The sequence below is a fragment of the Pongo pygmaeus genome, chromosome 3 (genome assembly GCF_028885625.2).
Source record: "Pongo pygmaeus isolate AG05252 chromosome 3, NHGRI_mPonPyg2-v2.0_pri, whole genome shotgun sequence".
In the NCBI taxonomy this organism is placed as follows: domain Eukaryota; kingdom Metazoa; phylum Chordata; class Mammalia; order Primates; family Hominidae; genus Pongo; species Pongo pygmaeus.
Window position 1 is genome coordinate 183,221,646 of NC_072376.2, and position 21,600 is coordinate 183,243,245.

A 21,600-nucleotide genomic window follows, 5' to 3' on the forward strand; every position below is an offset into this window, starting at 1 on the left:
TAGCACAATGTATAAAGCATCCTCTATTGAAATTATGCTTCTCAAATCTATTTTTAAGTTATGTGTTCTAAAAGCCAGATCTTGAGTTTTGTTTAAAAAGTTATTATAAATCATAAATAATTATAAATGACTTTCAGCACTGGGTCCTTTGCAGGGGCTCAAGTCTGAGAATGCAGGAGCTACCCCCTTAGGTGTATCCTGTGGTGAGCATGTTGAGGGCAGGGGCTGGGTCACTCATTATTGACTCCCTGCTGCCCGAGCCATAGCAGATGCCTGGCTAAATACCACGGGGGAGAATCAGAGACAAGACAGGTTGGGAGACGGGTTTTAATAAATATGGGTGGTAAATATAACTTTTCCCCCCAATTAAAGAGAATGCCACAAATGGAAAATCAAACTGAATTTTAAAGTGTGTATCTCAAGAGCTGTTTTCAAACAGAGGCTCTCCACATTTGGCTTTCTACGTTCAAACACATTGTGCTAGCAGAGTAAAGAGAAGGGGATACTGCTGTGCTATTATATTTTAATAATGTCAGTAGGTGCTTTGGGCTAGAAACACAGCAACTGTTCTGAAATGGAATCTAGTTCCGTTAGAGACCTTACGAGATACAGAAGCAGAGACTTTCATTTTATGCAGGGATTTCAGTTAGCAAAATGTTTTCCCTCTTCCTCATTTTTACTCCCATCCTCTCCCATCTGGAAAAGTCACTAAGGTACAGAAGACATAATGCATCATTTACAGGTTGTTTGTATCAAAGCGTTTTACTCTAAAATTCTGTGAAAACTGATTCAAAGTAAGCACTGAATTAACACTAATGAATTAATAGTTTTAGTAAGAATTTACTCTCAATTTACTCTTTCACTTCAGATTTTTCAAAAGGTATTTATTATGTGCCGGGCACACTGCCAGGATTTAGGGGATGGGAAGTGCTACAAAGCTCAATAAACCACAGACCATGTCCACTCACAGTCTAGTAGGGGAAAGACATACAGATAACTTCAATATGTTCTCTAGGTGCTATGGGCTTAGAGTTGGGTAGGAAGGAGGGGCACCGAACAGCTTGGGTGCCACCTAGAGATGATGTTTGTTGACTGCCCATCCAGCATCCTGGCCTTCTTCTGCCCTTCCCTTTCTGCGAGTCCCATGGCTCACAGGGTAGAAACTTCTAGTCCTTCTCATCACCCCATGGCATGTGCACCTACCAAACTTGACACTGCTCCCTGGTGTATGATCTTGTACTTTTCTGTTTTGAGTAAATTCCTTCTCGATTACAAGGACAGCTCCTGGATAGCAAAAACTTGCACATATAGTTCAGTAGGATTTCCTTATTGCTAGGCCCCCATAATCATGTTTACACACTTGCTGTATGAAGCCATGCTTATATGTAATCCAAAGGCAATTATTTAAGAACAAATTACAATGTGTTGCCTGAAGAACATAAGATGTCACGTGACTCTGGACGCTGGCAAAATATCCTGCAAATGTACCTTTTCAGCTTGTTGGATTAGGATCTTACAGACAGCACCATGAAAAGTTTAGTTGAGCTGGACATGGTGGCTCACGCCTGTAATCCTAGCACTTTGGGAGGCTGAGGCAGATGGATCATGAGGTCAGGAGTTCGAGACCAGCCTGGCCAATATGGTGAAACCTCATCTCTACTAAAAATAGAAAACTTAGCCGGGCATGGTGGTATGCTCCTGTAGTCCCAGCTACTTGAGAGGCTGGGGCAGGAGAATCACCTGAACCCGGGAGGCGGAGGTTGCAGTGAGCCGAGATGGCATCACTGCACTCCAGCCTGGGTGACAGAGCGAGATGCTGTCCCAAAAAAAAAAAAAAAAAAAAAAGTTTAGCTGATAACAATCTAACATTGTGAAAGACATTTGAGCCAGCAAAGAGTAAAATAACAATCTAACATTGTGAAAGGGATTTGAGCCAGCAAAGAGTAAACCCTAAGTACTATAATCCAGCAGCTTAAAATGCAGTCCTTCAAAATACAAGAACAAAGACCACAGCTTTCAAAACCAGGGCTTAACAAAAGCTACAATGGACAAGTTGTTAAACCTCATAATCTTTGGGAAAACTTTGATAGACTACTTTATTTTCTATAAATAGAACAAAAGAGAAATATTTAGCAAATATCAAATGTTCTTTATTTTGACCCCTTCCCTACCTCCCAGCCATTGCATTTTATCTAAAAATGTTTAATAAAATGCTTTGTTCAGTCCTATTTCTTCTTTTTCCACCTATAATCAATAAGACTGTTGCCCATGTATTTCTGGAGCTAGAAGGAAAAGGACCTCTTGTGTAAGGAGTGTTTTGTACTAAACGAATATTATTGTTTTTTCTTGGCAGAGTCAATTAGGGTATTGCCCCAACTACTCTGATGAATAATTTGTAGAGTGATACAACTGGATTTTGTTGCAACACCTACTGAGAGTTACCCCTATTTTAATTTGCATGGGAATGATGCCACAGGCACATAAGCTGTCTTCTGGATGAAAACACATTCTTCATAGGGTTATACTCATGAAGCATGGAGAGGGAAGCCCCATTTCATATGAATTGGAAAGTGGCACTAAAATACTCATTAAGACATGAATGCTAACTTTTCAAAACTGGTAGTCAACTCAAGCCATTTGAGTTATGAATAAGTTTCTGCCACTTCCTTTCCCATATATCATAATGAATTCAAAATATCCATGTCTTTTTTAAACAAAAATTAAAAATATTTTCTTTTGCGATTAAAAAAAATGAGAATAAAATTCTCACTGGCCCATTCTATCCCACCTAACATCTTTCAGGATCAGCATAGAGTCTCTTGAACAGCATGGGTCTGAACCACTCGGTCCACTTATATGTAGGTTTTTTCTTTTTTAACAGAAGTTACACTGAGTGTGCCTGCCTCTCCTTCCCCCTCTTCCACATCCACCACCTATGAGACAGCAAGACCAGCCCCTCCCCCCGCCCCAGTCTACTCAACTTGAAGATGGCAAAGCTGAAGACATTTACGATGATCCACTTCCCCTTAGTGAACGGCAAATATATTTTCTCCTTCTTAAGATTTTCTTAATAACAGTATTTTCTCTAGCTTCCTTTATTGTAGGAATATGGTATATAATATACATAGCATACAAAATATGTGTTAATGAGCTGTTCATGTCATCAGAAAGGCTTCTGGTCAACAACCGGCTATTAGTAGTTAAGTTCTGGGGAGTCAAAAATTATACACAGATTTCCCACTGCATGGGGGGCAGTGGTGGGTGCCCCTAACCCATGTTGCTCAGGCATCAACTATACTGAATTTTAGGTAATTAGGGTGATCTCTGAATATAAACTATGGTGATATGGTTTGGCTGTGTTCCCACCCAAATCTCACCTTGAATTGTAATAAACCCCATGTGTCAAGGGTGGGGCCAAGTGGAGATAACTGAATCATGGGGGTGGTTTCCACCATATTGTTCTTGTGGTAGTAAGTCTCATGAGATCTAATGGTTTTATAAATGGGAGTTCTCCTGCACAAGCTCTTTTCTTGCCTGCCGCCGTGTAAGACGTGCCTTTGCTTCTCCTTTGCCTTCCACCATGATTGTGAGGCCTCCCCAGCCATGTGGAACTGTGAATCAATTAGACCTCTTTGCTTTATAAATTACCCAGTCTCAGGTATGTCTTTATTAGCAGCATGAAAACAAACAGATGCATATGGGAATCTAAAGTCAAGGGCCAAGAAATCTATGGAACAAGAATGTTCCTTTAGCAATTACTGCAGTCCAGAGTCAAATCATTTATGTGATAAATCAGTTAAGTCTTATCTCAATGCCCAAAGTCCTATTACAGAGATTCATATTGCCCTTTCTTGTCCATGTTCTAGAGTCTATTTCTGTACAGAGATTCTTGATGCCTCTAATCACACAAAGGTAATACCTAATTCAGATGGCAAATGTGATAATCCCAGGAAAGTATGAAAGGGCATTGCTTTTAGGTTACTTTTAGAAGCATCTAAAGGGGATCAGTTCAATCCAAATCGATATGCATTACCTGAGAAATGACCTGTGCTGGGCGCACTGCCAGGGGTTGAGGTGCACAGAGGTGAGACTCAGGCCTTTCCCCTCTTGTCAGAATCCGGCAGGGGACACAGGAACATATATCAACAGTTACAGGACAGTGTGACAGCTGCCCATCACCGGGTGTCAAAGATCCACTGGGGCACCAGACAAGAGATCGAAGTATTAATAGTTTGGATGAGCCAGGAAGAATTTTCTCAAAGTGATTCTTTAAAGAAGTACCCAAGTGGACCACGGGAGAGAAGCTGACCCAAAGAGGAATAGAATATTGAAAGAAACAGTGATTACAGAGAACCTGGGGAAATGTCTGTCATTAGGCACTGATGGCCAGGTAGTGTGTGCAAGAACAGAGGAGGGGGAAGTAGGCTGGAAAGGCAGGCTGGCCTAGAAAATGACCGGATAGTATGCAATGCCAAGGATGGGGGCACTCACAGGTTTTGAAAAGGAGAAGTGACAGGGCTAGTTCTGTGTTTACAAAGATCAGCTTGATCCTCGTATGGCTGCAATGTAGAGCTGGCTAGGAGACTAGTATTATACAATATCCAGGAAGGAAGTGAACAGGGGTCTGAAACAAAAGCAGTGGGGAAGGAACGACGTGAGCAGATGCAGAGAGGTACAGGAATTAGAATGTACAGAATGACTATCTGATAGCAGGTTGAAGTAGTACAAGACCTCCTGACCAGTGGCACCTATGATTATACAGACAGCTCTTAGGAAGGAAGTTTCTCATTTACTAAAAACCAGTGGCTGGCACTGTCAGTGGAATACACAAATTAAGAAATTCAACAAACCACTCCCCTGGGCAGCACTCTGCACTCTGCTGCCACTCTTGGATGAGGGCCTGTCTGCTAGCAGTGACCTGGCAGAGTACACAGTCACTCCCGCCTGGTTCCTCACTGCTCCTCCTAGCTTCACCATCTCCTCTCTCTGTACCCCTGGCTGATGGACGGTGTTGTGATGACAAGCCACAGTCATGACATTTACATATAAAAACTCACAAATTAAGAGCCATACAGCAGCACACCATGAGAAGAATTAGAGCCTGTCTTTTTAAAGTATTTGGCCCTTAGGAGGAAAATGAGACTCAGGAGAGACCTCATGGCATTCTTGGTACAACACGCACTTATTAATTGTGTAGTGTTAGGATAATTTCCAGCTACTTAATGGGTAGAACTAAATATACACCCAGACTTGCTGGATTGCTGTGAACAGCCACCAGATGAGCTGTTTAAGCCCATGGAACAACTAAGAGGGGTACGACGTTACTCCTCCAACTACACCAACGTTTGGCCTCTACAGAATTTTATTTTATGCTGTTATTTTTTTTTTGATACACAGAAGGCATGTACTTTTTCAAAAACTGATCTGTGTTAAATCACTGTTTTTCAAACTTAAAAACAAACTATAGGCCCAGAGATGCCATCTTCATAAAACTTTATTTTTAATGGGGCATAATATTAAGAAACCATTCTTGAATCGCCACACTTTGTTCACATGGTATGTTTTTCTGATTAAAAGTAAAAATAACACAAAATAAAGCTCTCAGAAATATACTGTTTAAATTGCCCAGGGTCATCAAATCATTATTTTAAAAAATCACTCTAATATGGAGATGAGATACTGTTGACATCCTACTAAACATAAATGTTGGTTAAGCCTGATCATCAGAAGGGAGACACTCAAGGGACCTTTACTACAGTCTTTTAAAGAGAAAAAGAGAACCACAAACCCTTATAAAGGAGGAGGGAAAAAATTACATTAAAGGTTGTTCTCTATAGCTATATAATTATCAAGCAAGATAAAAAGAGGTCTACACATCTCTTCTCAGAACTAGAACATTAGACTTGGAAAAACTTGGATATATTTTCACAAACGTTTTTCTTTACTCTAAAAAATGGAGGCCTAGAGAAGGTATGGTATTGCATACGGTCATGCAATTAATTTAGTGGCTTAGAACCAAAATAAAAAGACCATGACTGCTAATCATAATCTCAGATCAGACCTGGGATTGTTTTCTTGGTTCCATAAAGCCAATTATTAAATTGTTCTAGCACTTGAAACATGCAGTGAAGGCTATTCTAATCACAGGTATATCATTTAGAAGAGTTTATTGATGTTTGAGCACATAATGTCAAATTCTTATTCTTATTCATTCATTCGCGTATTAAGATGGCATCTCACTGTTATCCAGGCTGGAGTGCAGTGGCACCATCATGGCTCATCATATTAATTGGGTCATCCTTAATTGATCAGAGAGACATTTCTCCAGAAATCTGATGATCCAAGGAATTAGCCAAATCTGGAAACTGAATAGAAATGGGACAGACACACTGATGCATGGGGCCTTTATGCTGCCAGGCCAATCCCTAAAACGGATCACAGTGCACATCAGAGGGTTACAATGCTGTATTCACATCTTTCTTTGATCTCTGACACCGTCCTTATTAGAGTCTATATTCAACCTAAGCTGGTACAGAAGCATCTCTAGCTGCTTTCTTTTCATTAGAATATTGTTGCAACATTTCCCCCCTTTAAAAAATCATGTCCTTTCAAAACATTCTTCTACTCATTTGGAGGATGCATGTAGAGATTCGAATTTTCATTCTAGTCCAATGAATTTATGTCACCTGCTAATCTGTAGATGGCACTACTTCTGCCAGCTTTCAATTGTTTTTATTTGATCTCAAGCCCATTTTCCAAGAAGTTCCTGATGTATTTAGTGTGAAGCTCCTATATTCACAGTGAAACCAGGCAGGAGCTGATGCATGTTTGGAAGCCTGGACACATCAGTGAGTCAGAACTCTTTTTTGGCTAGAAAAATGGCTAGAAGATGCCATGTATCAGGGAGGTGCTTTATGGAGGTGGTGATCCCTGGCTGCCTGCCCACAAGTCCAGGCTGTGCGCGCTCTGCCTGGATGGAGGAAGCAAACCCCGTCCTCTCTCAGCCCACAGAGCACACTGTCTATAAATCAGAGGGCAATCTTCTTAATATGCTTTCCTAATATGACTCAGGACCTGTAAACTCAGAAATAATTGTGAGTTTACATTTTCTTGCTAATTCTGGATCCTTTGCAAACCCTTAAGGCCTTGATAATGAAAGTGCCTTTCTCAATTCCTACGTCTCCCTCACATTTGATTGTGCACACAAGGCTTCCCAACTGGCCAAACAAACTCCCTTTTCTGGAACTGGGAGGGTAATTTCACATACAATCTTACAAAGGGTGGTTAATTATTTTGTGGTGGGACACAGCTCATAATAAAGCTACTTAACTCACGATGAGCCTGAAGGATAGTATTAATAGTACCCAACCGAGACACAGAATAACTTCTAACAGAAACACATCGAGTGTTCTTAGCGACAGCCAGTGTGAAGAATTCACTGCAGGTCTCCCTGCAGCCGTGGAGCTGAGATTATAATACAGCAAATGGATAGGATCCGGTGCCTGGGATAAGAGATGGGTTGGGCTCTGAGGTTAAGGTCAAGAACAGAAATTCTGGGGTGACGTGTGAAGAGCAGACGAGTTTAGAATTTTAGGATTAAGACCCACAAGCTGGGAGTGAGGATACTTACTCCTTTCCTCCATTTTTTATTTACTAGGAGATGACGCCTGGGAGTCAGCTGATCTCTCCGAGCTTCAGACCCATCTCTTAGGTTCTTTCCAAACCTATCATAGTATGATCATGACAACCAGGAGTAAGACTGGGGCTGGAAAAGGGAAGAAACGGTGAGGGGTAAAGAGAAAAGCGAAAGAACAAGAGAGTTCTTGGTGCATTGCTAAAAATTCCATTGCAGTAAATACAACTGGGGCAAAGCACTGTGATGGCCAAGTCATTTGTGACTTGGCAGATGGCCACAGACACAGCTTGTGCACCACGCAGCCCGTGAGAACTTGTTCTCCATAGGCAAGACAACTTCTTGTGTGTCCCTTACATTCTGGACAATAAAATGAGGGAGTAAATGGATTCAAGCTCTCAAAGTATTAGGATGCCCCCCATTCATACCCTCTCCAGATGCTCTCATCTCACTGCAGATGTGAATCAGCCCAGATTCCTCTAGGACTTCCTATATGGAAGACGGGCCGGTCCTCTTGGGCACAGCTGCAGGTTTCTCCCTCCAACTTCACCTCCAGAGCAGCCTGGAGTGAAGCCTGAGCCTCACTACTTTTACCTTGTTACCTGGACTAAGGGTAGGTAATGAACTTAGTGCCTGTGGTCATGCCATGGACCCAACCTTTGTCCATGTTCTAGAGTCTATTTCTGTACAAGTTCAGACCAAGAACTGCTGGTTGTGTAAATCTGAGCTGTTCCACAGGGGGTCTGACCAAGGCCCATGTCTTTGGGCTTTGAAACCTTCATTTCACTTGATAATGCAGAGAGGCCTTGAGTCTACTCTGGCAATTTGGGAATGTAATTTTTATCATTAACAAAATTGTCCCATTTAAAAAAAGGGTTGGTATTCAAATATTTGTTGATTGTGCTTAGCACCATGCATTCATTACTTTTATTATTTAATGATTAGTAACGATCTGTGCATGGAGAATGTCTCAAAATATAATGAATATAAAACGCTAAAATTGTTAAATTACTACAATGTACATTTTTCCAGCAGTTCGTCATTCAGTGTAAAAGCCAGAGGCAGCCTTGCTATGGCCTGACAGTAGGCCTCTGACAGATTCACAGCCTCCATAACCAACCTCACTACGCTCGCTCACTCCCCACCAGCCTCCCTGGGCTCTGTTAATCCTGAAATGGGTAAACCCCGGCATCCTTGAACTTACTATTCCCACCATCTGAAATGAGTTCTGGGATACTTGGAACATTTCCTTTGGAACCCTCAGGCCTTTAACCAACGAGGCCCTTCCTGGTCACCTATTTGAAACAGTGCCCACCCCATCATGCTCTACCTACCTCGACCCTGCCTTTGTCTTTAGAGCATTAACTACTACGTATTTACATACTGTGCCCCCATTAGGATGGGAGCTCCTAGAGGGCTGGGCTCCTGTCGTTGCCGCTGTTTACTGATGTATCCCCACTGTTCAGAAACACACTTTGCTCAAAGCAAACACTTGAATATCTGCGGAGTGAATTTATTCTACTTATATGCCCTCAAAGTTAGACCTATTACTAACTTATTGCTCGCCTTTGGTACAGATTCATTTCTTAGACAGTTTTGGAAAATGTCTATTCTTTAACCACAGAACTAAGTAAAACAAAATTTCTTTAAGTCAGTCCTCAGAAATGCATCATTTGCTTACAGTGGAATTTGAAAGGTTGGTGATAAAGACAGGCCTGAGAACAGAGGCTCAGGGTAACACAGAAGAGGCGGAGATGCCAGAAATGTATGCTGTTGTTATTGTTGAAGTGAAAAGCAATCGCCTACTTAATTTATATTTCAAAATGTCGCACAGTCCCTCATTTCTGTGTCTGTGGTTGTTTGATTAAGACCATTCAAATTCACAGCGTAGGAACTAGATCACCTACGGTTTCCTCTTTCATCAGGATGAAATTTCATCTGTTTGAAAAGATGCACTCAATAACTGGAGAGGGTAGTTAAATAGCATTTCCTCCTTCCTCTTTACCAGCCCATTATCACAAAGTGGAATTGCATCATGAACATTTCCCTGAATCTCCCATGTAAAGTGTCATTATAGGCTCTTTCACTAAGAACTGGATCTCGGTGAAAAACAGATCAGAAGAGATCCTGTAATTCAAACCCTACTGGATTTAATTCTTAAGAGTGCTATGATAACTAACTTCCCTTACAATTCACCTAGCATTTATGGTTTACAAAACACCCCCACAGATGTTATCTCATCGGAGCCTCAGCACCACTCTAAGGCTGGGACAGGCCTGTGATTCTGCCCACACAACAGTGTAAGAATCCAGGGCCAAGCCATCAACGCTGCAGGAAAAGCCCCTTGCAGAGCCCACATCTTCTCTCAGTCCAGGGCTCCTGTTACCTGCACACAGTGGTCACTGAGTGCCCACCAAAGCTTCGGCAACCCTCATAACAGTGTAGCTAATTATTTTAAAATTTTGTTCATAAAACCAATATTTTTCAGAATTTTATTCCATCTTAATAATCTTCCTGACTTTAGTGGTTAAGATCAGTCTTCCACCTAAGTGTTTTTCAGTGTGACAACATGGCAAATTGTTGCAATTAAATAAAATCACCAGAAGAAAGTTGAAAATAGGGATTCAGTGGTTTCCACTTTGCTTTTCTCTCAGCTTCGATGGAAAGGGGCCCTGTTAGGCTGCGCACACTTTCCAGGTGATGTCTCCGCTGGGCAGTCAGCTTTATCTAAGTGATAAACACAATTAGGAGCCAGTCATATCAATTAAATGAACTGAAAGTAGTTATGAGGCCACTATTATCCACTTAGTACCAATTACTATGGGGATTAAAAACAGTTTAAGACCAGGCCTTTACCCCAAAGGTGCTTAGAATCTTGGTGACACCTGCATACAAAGCAATATGCAATTATGCGCTAAACTAGGTAAATGCCATAGAAATTCAGAGGAGGCCAAGCTGGGAAGGTAACAGAATGTTCCCTGGGGTTGGCCAAGACCTGAAGGATGACTAAAAGGAGACCAGACAGTTCTCCTAGCAGGAGTAATGGTTTAGTCTAGACAAATAAGGGTAGAAAGAAACATGGCATGCAAGTAATAAAAACCTAGGTGGCACCGGTTTTTGCAAGCGTCATGCAGTGGATCTGCTGTGCAAGGCTGTCTGGAGAGCTCTGGGACAGCAGGGAACTCCTTCAGAAATTCTATTTCAGATGAAGGCCTCTGGGGCGTCTTAGGAGAAACGATAAAGGGGACTTTGGGACATTTGATCCACTACTTAGGCACAAGAACTAACACCCCAGTGAAAAGAGGAGAGGCGGCCATAACTTGGAGGTAGGGATGAGATGCCTTACAAAGGCAAGAAGATATCAAGAGTCCACTGCAGGTCCTGGGTACAGAGGCACAATGAGAAATGACCAGCCTCCATTAAGGCAAAGGACTGGTAATACTCAGATGTTTTCTGGAAATGAATTTCAAGGTCCTCAAAAGTGTTTTGAAATGGAGAAAAACAGGTTACCTTTGAGAAGTTCTAATCAGAGCTGGACTCAAAGACCAAGTAATCTAGGATTGTCCAAACCTTGAAGAAAAACAAAACGACAACAACAACAAAAAACACCTTCCCGCCAACGTAGGGCTGCCAGCAGAAATGGCAGGGAGTGGGCAGACAGAATTGCATGCCTGGCCGGGGGTGGGGCAGTGAAGCCCAGTGCCTAGCTTCAGCAGGTAAGCAGCAATTTTCAAGATGAACTCAGTAACAGCAGCTGAGAAGCAAGAATGCTCACTGGTTACTAAAGAGTTTATGCTACCCACAGCCATCCTGGGCAGTAAAGACCTAACAGGAAGTGCTGGGAGCCAAACACTAACTTAGTCTTCACTCAAATACCTTTCCCTGACTAGGACCAGGGAAAATGGGTTTTGAATCTTTAAGCACAGTCGCTGTGTATCTATCTACTTCCTTGCATGGGAGTCTGGCCTTTGGAGAAGAAAGGATTTGGATGGTCTCCTCAGGGTGGTCATTACGGCCACAAACATAGAGCCCTTGCTAATTTCAAGAAGGAACAGAAAGGTACAGATGCAGCCTGGTACAATGGCTCATGTCTGTAATCCCAGCACTTTGGGAGGCTGAGTCTGGAGATAGCTTGAGGCCAGGAGTTTGAGACTAGCCTGGGCAACACAGCAAGACTTCATGTCTACAAAAAAATTAATTAGCTGGGCATGGTGGCATGCGCCCGTAATCCCAGCTACTCCAAAGGTTGAGGTAGGAGGATCACCTGAGCCCTGGAATTTGAGGCTACAGTGAGCCATGATCATGCCACTGTACTCCAGCCTGGGCAACAGAGCGAGACCTCATCTATATATACACACATATGAAAGGTAGATACTCGAGAACAGATGCATCCTATCTTGTTAAGAAGAGGTCCTGCTTTCGTAAACCGACGAGAATGATTTGAATTAGTCTCAGCTTGTACCTGAACTAGGTGGGTCCCAGAAGTGGACACTTCTGGAGCACTTTATTCTAACCCATTTATTTCCTCAAGGAGCAAACCCTTCCCTTATGCTCTTCCTCACACCATCAGCAAACTCAAATCCCCAGTGGAAGGAAGGGGTTGGGATTATATTTCAGTATCTGCTCAGCAAGCTTTCCTCTTTCCTACAGAGTCAATTTCAGCACAGCCTCTAAGTAAGTTACAGTCTCAATCCAGAATTAGGAAAGCCCAACCCACAACAACTTTCTTTCAGCCGCATTAGCAAGTCCCCAATGCTTCAGTCCAAAAGCTGAGGGTCCATCAGGGAATTAATTTCTTCTTTCTTTTATATCTCTCTTACAAAGTCTGTGCCCTGTGATAAGGTTCCGACTTCTTCCCTCACATGTGGCGCTGTGTGTGGGCTTTGCAGCTCCTCCCCTGCCTGAAGTCCCTTTTGGTTAGGCACAGGCAGTGGAAGTTAGTCTCTCCGGTGCTGCAAAGTCTTGCCTTTGGTAGGAAAACCCCTGAGAGATGCTCCAACCCCACTATCCCTCGAGACAGGTGGGCCTTCCACATTTCTGCTGTACCTGAGACAGAATCTGATTCACTACAAAGACATTGTTTTTCCTTCCCTGCCCTGAGAAACAAATCAATCACTGAGTTCTAATGACTCTCACTCCTCAATATCAGGCTGCCACATCCTGGGCTTCCCCTGGGTTATGTGCTCATCATCTCTACCGGACTCCTTCCTTGCTGACCTGCCTCTAGTCTTGCCTGCCTCCAATCCATGTACCATGTCATTACTAAAGTCAGCTGACTCTGAAAGATCTAAAACATATTCCATGTCTTCGTTGTGTCAACAGTGTGAAACTCAAGTCCTACGCAGGACCTAGGTGATTCTTCACAGTCTGACTCCCATCCACCTCCCTGACTGCATCTCTGGAGCCTCCCCCCCCCCCCATCCCCCCAACCCCAGCAAGTTCTTTTTCCTGAACTCCCAGTAGTTTTCCACAGCACCACCTCCAGCCACGTTCCCTTCTTTACCTTGCACATCTGGCAAACCCCTAGCTTTGAGGTCTTGGTTCAAAAGCCCTCCAGGACTCCCGAGGTAGCCCCAGACACTCCTTTTCTCACCACCCTTTACTCATAACTTCCTATTTTCGCTACAATTATCTTTTAGCACATTTGACCCTTCATTAGATTAAAATCTCAGGTTGTCACTACTTGTTGAATGAATCAATGAATGGATGGAATATGGACTTGAGAAATGCTGGACACTGGTGCATGGGTGACTGATGCAGTCATGAGGAAAAATAAGTCACCCAGAAAGAACACAGAGGGCCACAAGCAAGACAAGAGGACCCAGGTTAGAACCCAGGGAAAGCAGAGGACAAGCCCTCGGAGAAAGAGCAACAAAAAAAATATTGGGAATAGCTAAGGGCACAGTATTCCAAAGGCCACAGCAGGTGGGCCCTCTGCACTTCTGCAGAGCCTGACACATATAATCCAATTAATTACATGGGAGTTGTTTAAAATGCCTCCTTTCCTTCCCTGCCCACAGATAGAGTACAACTCTACCACTGAGTCCCAGTGGTTCTCACTCCTAAATATCCAGCTACCACATCCTGGTTTTTCCCTATTAAGATTTAAGACAGAGGGAATGGTTTACACTGACCTAGTACTTTACAATAGAAAACAATTATTTTTGCATCATTCTACGAGAACATTTGGGTAAAAATCTTATGAAGTTATACCAATGGATGCTAGCTATACAATATAAAGTTTTGTTTTTATTAGGATAAATTTTAGTCAAGCCTTACTGTTGTTTCCAGTATCAGATACTGCTAACCCAGGCCTTCTTTTACCACATTGTCTGAAAAATTTGTTTTTCTTACACACAGTTCAGTTTCAATTCAAAGCCAATTTTATGACACTAAGATAGAAGAATCCTTCAGTTTAGGTTTTCTGGACACAGAGATGTCAATGTAACCAGAGACAACACATTTTTGCAAGGTAGATATTGAGGCCTTGTACATAAAAGAGACTAAATGAATATGTTTAAAAAGAATTACTAGATTTCTAATATTCAAACCCAAAAGTTAGTTTATGTAGTATTATAGCTGTCAACTCCCACATCCCCCAACACCAACGTCAAATATGGAGCCCATCGCAAACATTGGTGATTGATTGTGGCACTTTCCCAGCTGAACCAGTACAAGCCCATGACATTGCAAGCAGCTATTACCAACTGGTCAGAGTTGGCCCATGTGAAATCTCATCATTCTCAAGTTAATTATGTTAAATTTTAGCTTTCACAGCTCCTTGCTCACGTATGCATGGTACGCAGACAGCAGAACAGCTGATTACTGTTAGAGGACAATGAGCAGAAACAGTGAAATGTGACTTGCCTCTTCTGCTTTATGATATCCTTCTTATTGTGAGTAAAACTTTTAAGCTATTAATTTCATACATGCATACAAATGCTGCCATTTCCGATGAATCCAGAGACCTGAATTACAGCATGCTGGTTCCACACCTCTACTGGCCACTGACCACCTCTGGTTGGACTTTCTTTATCAAGCTGCCCTGTGAAACCTGGGGTTTAGTTATCCATTGTGTTTTTAAGAAGTAAATCTGGCATCGGTCTGTTCATTTCATGTTCCGGTTTCCCATATTTTATCTATAATAGGACAGAATCCAAACTCCTTCACATAGCACTGAGCTCATCACAGTAAAAGGACCACTTCATTCCCCTCCTCCTGCCCTTGTCTATTAGTCCACTGCACCAAACCTTTCGGTGGATATGGCTGTATTTGCTTTCCATGGCTCCTGTAACAGATTTCCACAGACTGAAGGATTTAACACAAATTTGTCTTGCAGTTCTGGGGCATGGAAGTTCAAACAGGTCTTAACGAGCCATCATTCAGGTGGGCCCAATGTAATCACAAAGGTTCTTTCACGTGAAAGAGGGAAGCAGAAGTCAGTGTCAGAGTGATGCCCCAAGAGAAAGATTGGACTGGCCGTTCTGAGCTTTGAAGACGGATGGGGCTACAAAACAAGGAACGCGGGTGGCCTCTAGAAGGTGGCAAAGGCAAAGAAACAGATTCTCCCCTAGGGCCTCCCGAAGGAACAAGGCCCTGCAGAGTCTCTGACTTTTGCCCACTAAGACCCATGTTGAACTCCCACACCACAGAAGTGCATTGGGCCCACCTGTATAATTCTGAATAACCTCCCCATGGCAAGACCCTTAACTGAATCACATCTGCCAGGTTCCAAAGTGGACACCTATGGTGGGGGGCATTATTCTGCCTATCCCAATGGTGTTCCTTCTTCCTGGAGTGTCTACTTCTCTGCTTAGAAGACTTCTAATTCTTCGGGCATTCCTTAATGAAATATCATGACTTTTCCCATGGAAATGTCACTCCAAGCATGATGTCCTCTCCTCCTCCAATCTATGGGGTTCATTTCCCTGCCTCCTCAGTCCCATGTGCATACCTCTCTGGAGCACTCATCCTGTACTATGTTTTATTTGTCCTCAAGCATATCTCTCTGACTCGACTGTGACTTACTCTTACTCATTTTTGTGGCCTCAGGGGCCTAACTACAAAAGTTTGTGGAAAAAAATTAATGTGATATTTTAATGAGTAAAGACCTCAGGTGGAAGCAGAGGTAAGACCAATAAATTCACAGGACTTCTGTTTGGAGCATAACTTATAAACTACTTCTGATAGCTCTTCAGTGGTTACACCATGACATAATCAACCAAACCCTTTGTAACCATCTTTCAACCATGCCAGGGAGGTATTATACCAAACTTAAAATTAACCACTGGCATTTTAAGGCCATTTCTAACCGCAATGTGATATGCCATAGATTGAAAATATTGTCAAAGTTTTAAGTGTCTTCCTGGCCTTGCTAGAAAAGACAAGTCACACCGCAAGTGCTGGGTTAGATGCCAACTTAGGGGAGTGATAGTATCTGCATGATTTCTAAATTCCAAAAACTAACACTTGTTTAACAAATCTGACTAGGCTGTGTTGAGGTTAAAAGCAACTTGGCTACAATATTTATTTGTATTCCAGTATCTAAAAGTTCTTGCATTAAAAAGTAGAATAAAAAGTCCAAATTAAGCACAATTTAAAATGCCTCGAGTATTTAAATTGCAAGCCAAATAGGAGTTGGATAAATTAAGGTCACAGGGATTGGGGGGTAGATCTATTTTTAAAGGGAGTAATTTGCTGTAAATGTCTAATGTCACCAACAACATCATACAGTATAGAAATCTAAACACATGGAAATAAACCTAAAAATCACGTGCCTAGCAAGTGAGCTGCAAGAACCCAATAGTTAACTACAAAAGAGAAGAAATGATTACCTTTTTTTGTAACATGCCTACAAAGTCTATTTTTTTCTTCACGAGCAGTAATAAAACCCCTTTTCAACCTAACTCCTGTTGTTTTTTTTGAGTTTTAGGTTAGGGAAATGTGGACTTTTTGAAGCCAAGGGCAGTATGTAAATAAGTCTTTGATTAAATTTCATCGTGTCTCTTAACACTGAGAAAATACTTAGGATTTGTACTTAGGATTTCTGGATCGAGAAGGGGGCCTATTGATCCGTATTAAACCTCACATTCACAAAAAGTAAACTGAGGCCTTGCTGCTTCCTCCAGGTCAGGAAGAACCCAAGGCTAAGGGGAGACTCTTATCTACTTCTACTGGGGAATGTCACCTGAGGATATGAGACCTGCTATTCAGGATAAGGTGTACATGCGGGCAGTACTTCATGAAAGATTTTAAACTTGATGCATTTTTATAGAAAAGAGAAGCACAATTATTCAATATCTGTGTTGGGGTTTTCAAACTTCTTTTTCTATAAATGTATTTAGAAATAAATTTAGGATCAGTGAACATCACCAACCAGACTATTTGGCTAAAATGGGGGATTGCAGGTTCTAATTCATAAAAATGGTAATCATGTTGTTGCTACTGCTGTTGTTGTCTGGATGTTTCAAGTCTTTCCTATTATTAAACCTCGGTTATGCAGCATCACAGGACAGAGCCAACTCTATACTGGGGGAAATCACCCCAGAGAGTATCCAGAATTAGAGCTGGAGCCATCTCAGGCTTGCAAGCAAGCACCAACCTTAAAGCCTACCCACAACTCAATGAAAAGTCAATGCATTTCTAAAGTCTATTAAGGTCTATAAAGAACGTAAACAAGTGTTTTGTAATAAGCTTAATGAATAAAACAACCGAACCCACTAAGTGGTACTTATAGAAAAGAGGCTTGAGAATTTAGCTTTAGTTAGCAGAAGTAGTTCCCACTAGAACAGGATTGTTTATCTTGCCCCTATTAGATACAATAATCCTACTAGTGTTAATGGTACTAAGTGTTTTAGGAATAAACAACTGTAGAAACCACACTGGGACCTACAAATTGCACTTTCTGTGAAAGTAAAATGTCAGAAGAACTACACTGTTATAACTTATGGTCTCATGAAAAGACATTTTTTTCCATCTTGTATTTCATCTTGAAGGATTTTACTATGTTCAACATAGTAGCAACTGAAAAAATGTGTTTCATCTAGAAACAAAAGTGAGAAAACTACAAAAAACACTGAGCTTCTGCAATGCTCGGTTTCCAAGTTTTTAACATTAAATCGAAGATAACGCAAAATAAAGATTGCCACAGTAACCAAAGTTTGCTGCTAAGTATCCTTAAAAATAATGACAGTTCGATCTTAACTGTCTTCTACAATGTGAGCAGATAATACACCTACAAACCTTTTTTTTGCTACCTTGCTTTATAAAGCTTGCAAGATAAGTTTTTTTTTCAGGGGTGGAGAAGACAGATGAATGATCAAGCTTAAAATAAATCGGTTCTGCAATCACTCTGTATTTTAATCCGATGAAGCACGTTTCCCCATTCCACGCCATGAAGCAATTCGATGTCAACTTGCTATGGAGTCAAATGCGACAAACTCCGAGAGCTTCAGTAGCGAGGCGGCGGCTCGAGCACCCACAGCCGCCCGCACTCCTGCGGCATCAGGACACGGCGCCCTCCCGACGCGGAACCCGCATTCACGTTCTCCGAAGCCCTGGCCAGCCCACGCTCCTCCCTGTCCGGGGAAACTGAGGCACAGCGATGCCAGGGATCCAGAGCCCAGCTAAAGCCCCTACGGCTGCTCGGCGTCCCCTTCCCCCACGACACCTAGGAGACTCGCCGGCAGCTGGCAGTGGATTACGCGCTCCTCGCCCTCGGAAGGTTACGGTTCGAGCCCGGGATGCGGCGGTCCCCAAACGGCCAGCCCCCTCCCCGCACGGATCTCGAAGCATCCTGCGACCCCCTGGAGCCCGCTGCCGGGACCCTGCGGCGTATCGCAGCGCAGCCTCCGCCGCAGTCTCCGCCAGCCCAAACACCCGAAAGTTCCGCGGCCCCGGCGCCGACTCGGGCGCCGACCCGGTGCGGGGCTGGCTCCCACCCGTGCCCCTCCGCCCCGGCCCGCCGGGCGCCCCCGCTAACCTGATACCGCCTCGCCACTCAGGTGGCCGCCGTGCACCCCTCGCCATGGCCAGCCCGACAGCGGCCGCTGCGCCGCACTCTGCGCCGGACGCCCGGTAGCGCCTACTGCGGGCGAGCCGCCTCCGCCGGCGCCTCACAGCGTTGCGGGCTGCGCCGCCGGCTGCCGAGAGCGCGGAGCTTCCCACCTACAGGAGCCTGGGCCGGCCGGGGCCGAGCATGCCCAGTGCGGCTCGCCGGGCGGCGCGGAGGCGCGGGTGTAGCCGCCGGGTTTTCGCGGCAGCCGCGGGCGGGGGTAGCGGGGCGGGCGGTGCGGCGCGAGCCAGTCGGAGCTGCGGGCCGGCCCCGCGGAGGAGCCAGCAGAGGTTGTCGTTGCCGGGGAGTCCCGCGTTCAGTCCGCTCAACCTCTGGGCCGGGCCTCGGCGGCCCCCGAGCCCCACACCCGCAAGCCAGGGCCTCCGCGGCAGCGCGGGACTCTCACTCCGCTCTCTCTCCCGCCCGGGGCTTCCACCGCAACTTTTGTGGGCGTCGCATCGCACGCGTGTTCAAGGACACCCAGGAAAAGGCTTCATAGGGTCCCATCCTGGGGCGCTAAATGGGAACCCGTCAACCCACCCCGAAGCCTACCCTGTTTCCCTGCAATAAATGCAATCACGAGCAAACCACCTTGCTTCCGAAAGCTTCTCAGGCCTTCCCGGGCGACTGCGCTGTAAGTCTTAAATGTCTCTTAAAGCAAAGTCCACAGATGGAAGAGTCTGGAAGAAAACCCAGCGGGACGTTCCCTGGTGACTTTCCGAGTGGTGGGGTTCCAGGAATTGTTTTTTTTGATTTTCTTTAAAAATAATTATTTGTAATTTCCACGTTTTTTCTAATGAACCATAAGTTGATTTTTTTAATTAAAAAGTAGAGTACTCTAAAGTTATTAAGTACCTACAGAAGTGTCGCTGCACGATCCTGCAATGTTAGTGGCTTCGTCCCCTCCTTACCTCCTTTTTTTTTTTTCAATTTTAAAAAAGAGGACAGAGACTCAATTTCTGGGGCGGGACCAGGCTGCTTCCTCCGGCTTTTTAGTGCCCGCCCCCTTGGCCACACCCCACTCCGGCCTTTTTACTCCCGTACCGCCCTCTTCCCGGTGGGTTGCTGCGAAAACCCGGAAAGGTGGACTTTCCACATTGACGGTCCTGGCGGCTCCGGCAGGCCGACTGGGCATGTTCCGCCGCCGGGTCAGGGATTGCTGTGCCAAGAGAGGAGCTTTAGCAACTCTCAGTCTCTCTGCTCCTCTCTGTTCCTGGCAAACTGACAAAGTAGTGCCTCTGACCCCACGCCCCGAGGTCGGACCTGCAGAAGTGGGTCAGGACCCGAATGAGCATGCTCCGGGCAGTGCCAGGCTGCCGCACGCGGCTGCATCTGGTTGCCCAAGGTTGATGTAGCCGCGGTCTCTCGTCACGACATCGAAGCTCGGGAAACGGATGGAAGCAGGGCTCTAGAGAGGCACGATTGCATCGACACGTGGGCAGGTCGCCCATGCCAAGGGCCATGTTGGTGGATGGGTGCGTGGGATCTGTCGTATGAGTGAGTCAAAGCCTGATTTTTTTCCCCAAAAAGATTGAAATGAGATATATTTTAACATTAGTTTTATGGCATCTCGAATAGCACCACATTTTAGCTCAAGGAATTTTTCAGCTGTTCTTTTGAGAAACGTAAATTTTCTTTGTTTTTAAGTATTTAATAAGCATTCTTTACAATTGCACCAGAGCACGAACTTTCCACCTGCTTTAGTGATTATTACATTTGTGTCCCCACTATTAAAATATTCCGCAGTATTATATCCCGTTTTCTTTTCCAGCATTTCTGCCTTCACTCTGACTCTATTTCCTCCCCTCCCCCGTCTCTTTTAAATTCTCAGAGAACCTGCAAAATGCACTCTTGCTATCTTAGAAACCACTTGAGGTCGGTGTGGGAAACTTGCTTTTAATTCTCGTTTAGAGAAGACAGTACTGAAATGGAGAAAAGTCACAGGGAAAGTACTTTTACAGATTCGAGATTAGTAAAGAACCCAAAGAGAGCCTTTCATTGAGAGCAGGAAGGCGAGTGGAATTCGCTGTTTTCTGTCTAAGGAGGAGGATGGTGAGCAGGCAGGTTAGCTGCCCAGTGGGGCTTGGTGTGATAGTGGGAGTCACCCTTCATTTGGACCTCTCTGCCTTGCCCGGCTCCAGTTCAGCTTCAGCGTGGTCAGAGACACTATCTCTATGGAAGGTCACTCCTGGAAGAATACCTTTTCTTAGCTGCTTCCGCCATGGAATCCTAGCTTGTGCTGGAGTGTCCCCTTCATCCTCCTCCTGTGCTTTGAGAATCCATTGTTGGTGGTATGCCCTTGAGCAGTGCCCTTGAACTTGCCCAGGTACCCCTTGACATCCACACCACAAATAGTCTAGCCTTACAAAGGTGGACAAGATGTCTTTTCAACAGTCTGTACTGCTGCTTCTATCCATCTGAAGCTTTCTGTTCCTGAGTCTGTCATGACATTAATCTTTCTTGGTTCTCCTACCTCGCTCTCTGACTGTTTCTTCTCATCCTCCTCCTCCAGGTTCTCATCCTTTGCACCGCCCCGTTGTAGGTGTTCTGTGGTCTCTTCTTCCTGAGGGCTGTCATCCTCTCTAATGATTGCTGCTGTCAAAGGGGTGTTAGCTGGTATGTTCTCACATGGCCATGCTAGGTGTTCATTTCTGGAATCCTTTCTGGTTGATCAGGCAGTTGTTCTGATTGGTCAGCGTCTTCCCTTTATCCATACTATTTGTATGTGTGTGTATATATGTGTGTGTGTGTGTGTGTATATATTTATTATTATTATTTTCGAGATGGAGTCTGACTCTGTTGCTCAGGCTGAAGTGCAGTGGCGCGATCTCTGCTCACTGCAACGTCTGCCTCCCAGATTCAAGCGCTTCTCCTGCCTCAGCCTCCCAAGTAGCTGGGACTACAGGCACACACC

The 21,600-nt window shown here is 44.2% G+C and overlaps 1 protein-coding gene across 6 annotated transcripts in view; it reads right to left on the bottom strand.

The window, feature by feature from the left end:
- MFAP3L (microfibril associated protein 3 like) overlaps positions 1 to 19,644 on the bottom strand; it is a 40,668-nt gene extending 21,024 nt beyond the window's left edge. The window contains exon 1 of one of the 6 annotated variants that reach the window (XM_054485000.2): positions 19,278 to 19,644. Coding sequence is in view for 1 of the 6 variants with exons in the window: in XM_054484999.2 (XP_054340974.1) it covers positions 18,615 to 18,661 (47 nt within the window). In the remaining 5 variants the exon portion in view is untranslated. The other 5 variants (XM_054485002.2, XM_063664292.1, XM_063664291.1 and 2 more) reach the window with 5 other exon arrangements.
- Positions 19,645 to 21,600: the final 1,956 nt, after the last annotated feature.